The 1,363-nt window shown below is 34.6% G+C and overlaps 1 protein-coding gene across 1 annotated transcript in view; it reads left to right on the top strand.

Moving 5' to 3' along the window:
- The first annotated feature begins 304 nt into the window (after positions 1–304).
- LOC100963792 (putative selection and upkeep of intraepithelial T-cells protein 1 homolog) overlaps positions 305–1,363 on the top strand; it is a 53,594-nt gene continuing 52,535 nt past the window's right edge. Inside the window, exon 1 of the mRNA XM_012812468.1 lies at positions 305–380. Coding sequence (XP_012667922.1) covers positions 305–380 — 76 coding nt within the window. The remainder of the gene's footprint in view (positions 381–1,363) is intronic.

Here is a 1,363-nt window from a genome sequence, read left to right as displayed (position 1 = left end):
ACATTGAGCCTAGGAGGAAGCAATCCCTTAATACAAAAGAATGGCTGTATTTGGTCATTATAGTCCACATTTTTAAGAGAAAGAGTACCAGATGTAGTAAATAAGAATTATAGAGTGCTAGTGTTTTACTAAAATGTGTTCATAGTTTATCAGAAATTAAAATTTGAATTCAATCTATATATTATCTGACAGCTCTACCAGAGAGTTAATTACTGCAGAAAGATATGCAGATATATGATTTTGACAGATTCTTACTCCTGTTATCACTGTTTCTGAACTGGCCTCACTTCTTGTCACAGGGGTAATGGAAACTACAGGGCTACCTTTCCCCAGTCTTCTTGCTCTCGTGTATCTCCTTCAGATGGTAACACCAAGTTCAGGTATGAATCTCTGTCCTATCCAAACAGAATTTGGCAATATCAAGTATGCAAGAATAGCAAGGACCAAACAAAGGGGACAAGCTTTTTGACAATTGCTCCTTAAGTTTAATACGTAATTATATAATGAGAATGTGTACAAGAGGATCCAGTTTATGGTTAGGAAAAATTAATTATTTCTAATAATCAAGTCTTTATCATGTACCCAGATTTGTGCTGGTTTAAGAGAAAAAAAAAATGAAGAAGACCTAATACTTCCCCTGGAAAATCCAATATCCATACTGAGGGGATATGATTTAGGTGTCACTTATACCGTGAGAGAGTGGTCCAAGATGTGGATCCTTATTGGAATCCATATCAGTTATCAATACAGTAGTGCATAAGATAAGCAAAGATGAGATAGGGCTGGTGCAACTTTGACAGATGAGGAAAAATTACATTTGTAAAGCATAAATAAATATCATTTACTTAGGCATACACAAAAGCAAAGCCTGAGATAACAAAAAGTTTAGTAGTTTATAGCAATAGGTGCATGATAAATGGTAGAAATCTTTCTCATGCACATTGAGGTGGTATCCAGTCTTTGGCTAATAAAAATGATGCTGCCATAAATATCCTGACACATGTTTGAGCATACCTATGAGTAGGAAAGTAGGAAATTGTCCTGTGAGTGGAAGGGCTGGTCAAAGGTTAAGTGTTGTTTTATTATGATATTGAAAATGTTACTCTGAAGTGTTACCAATATACATGTCCAGCAACAGCATATGTGAGTTTGTCAGGTGGTTGTTACAGGCATCACAGCTTTTTATCTTTTGAAAGTTTGCAGATGAAAACAGCATCATACAATGATTATATTTTATGATTTTATTAATGAAGGAAGCTGAAAATCTTTCTTTGAACTGCCTACTTGTATCTTTGCTTCACATTTCCTTTGCATTGTTGGTCTCTTCTTTATTGCTTTAAAGAACTCTTAAATATTATGAAGT

The sequence above is a fragment of the Otolemur garnettii genome, unplaced genomic scaffold, assembly GCF_000181295.1.
Source record: "Otolemur garnettii isolate 467f Iridium unplaced genomic scaffold, OtoGar3 scaffold00210, whole genome shotgun sequence".
Classification (NCBI taxonomy): Eukaryota; Metazoa; Chordata; class Mammalia; order Primates; family Galagidae; genus Otolemur; species Otolemur garnettii.
This window is presented reverse-complemented; position numbering and strand designations above follow the sequence as displayed.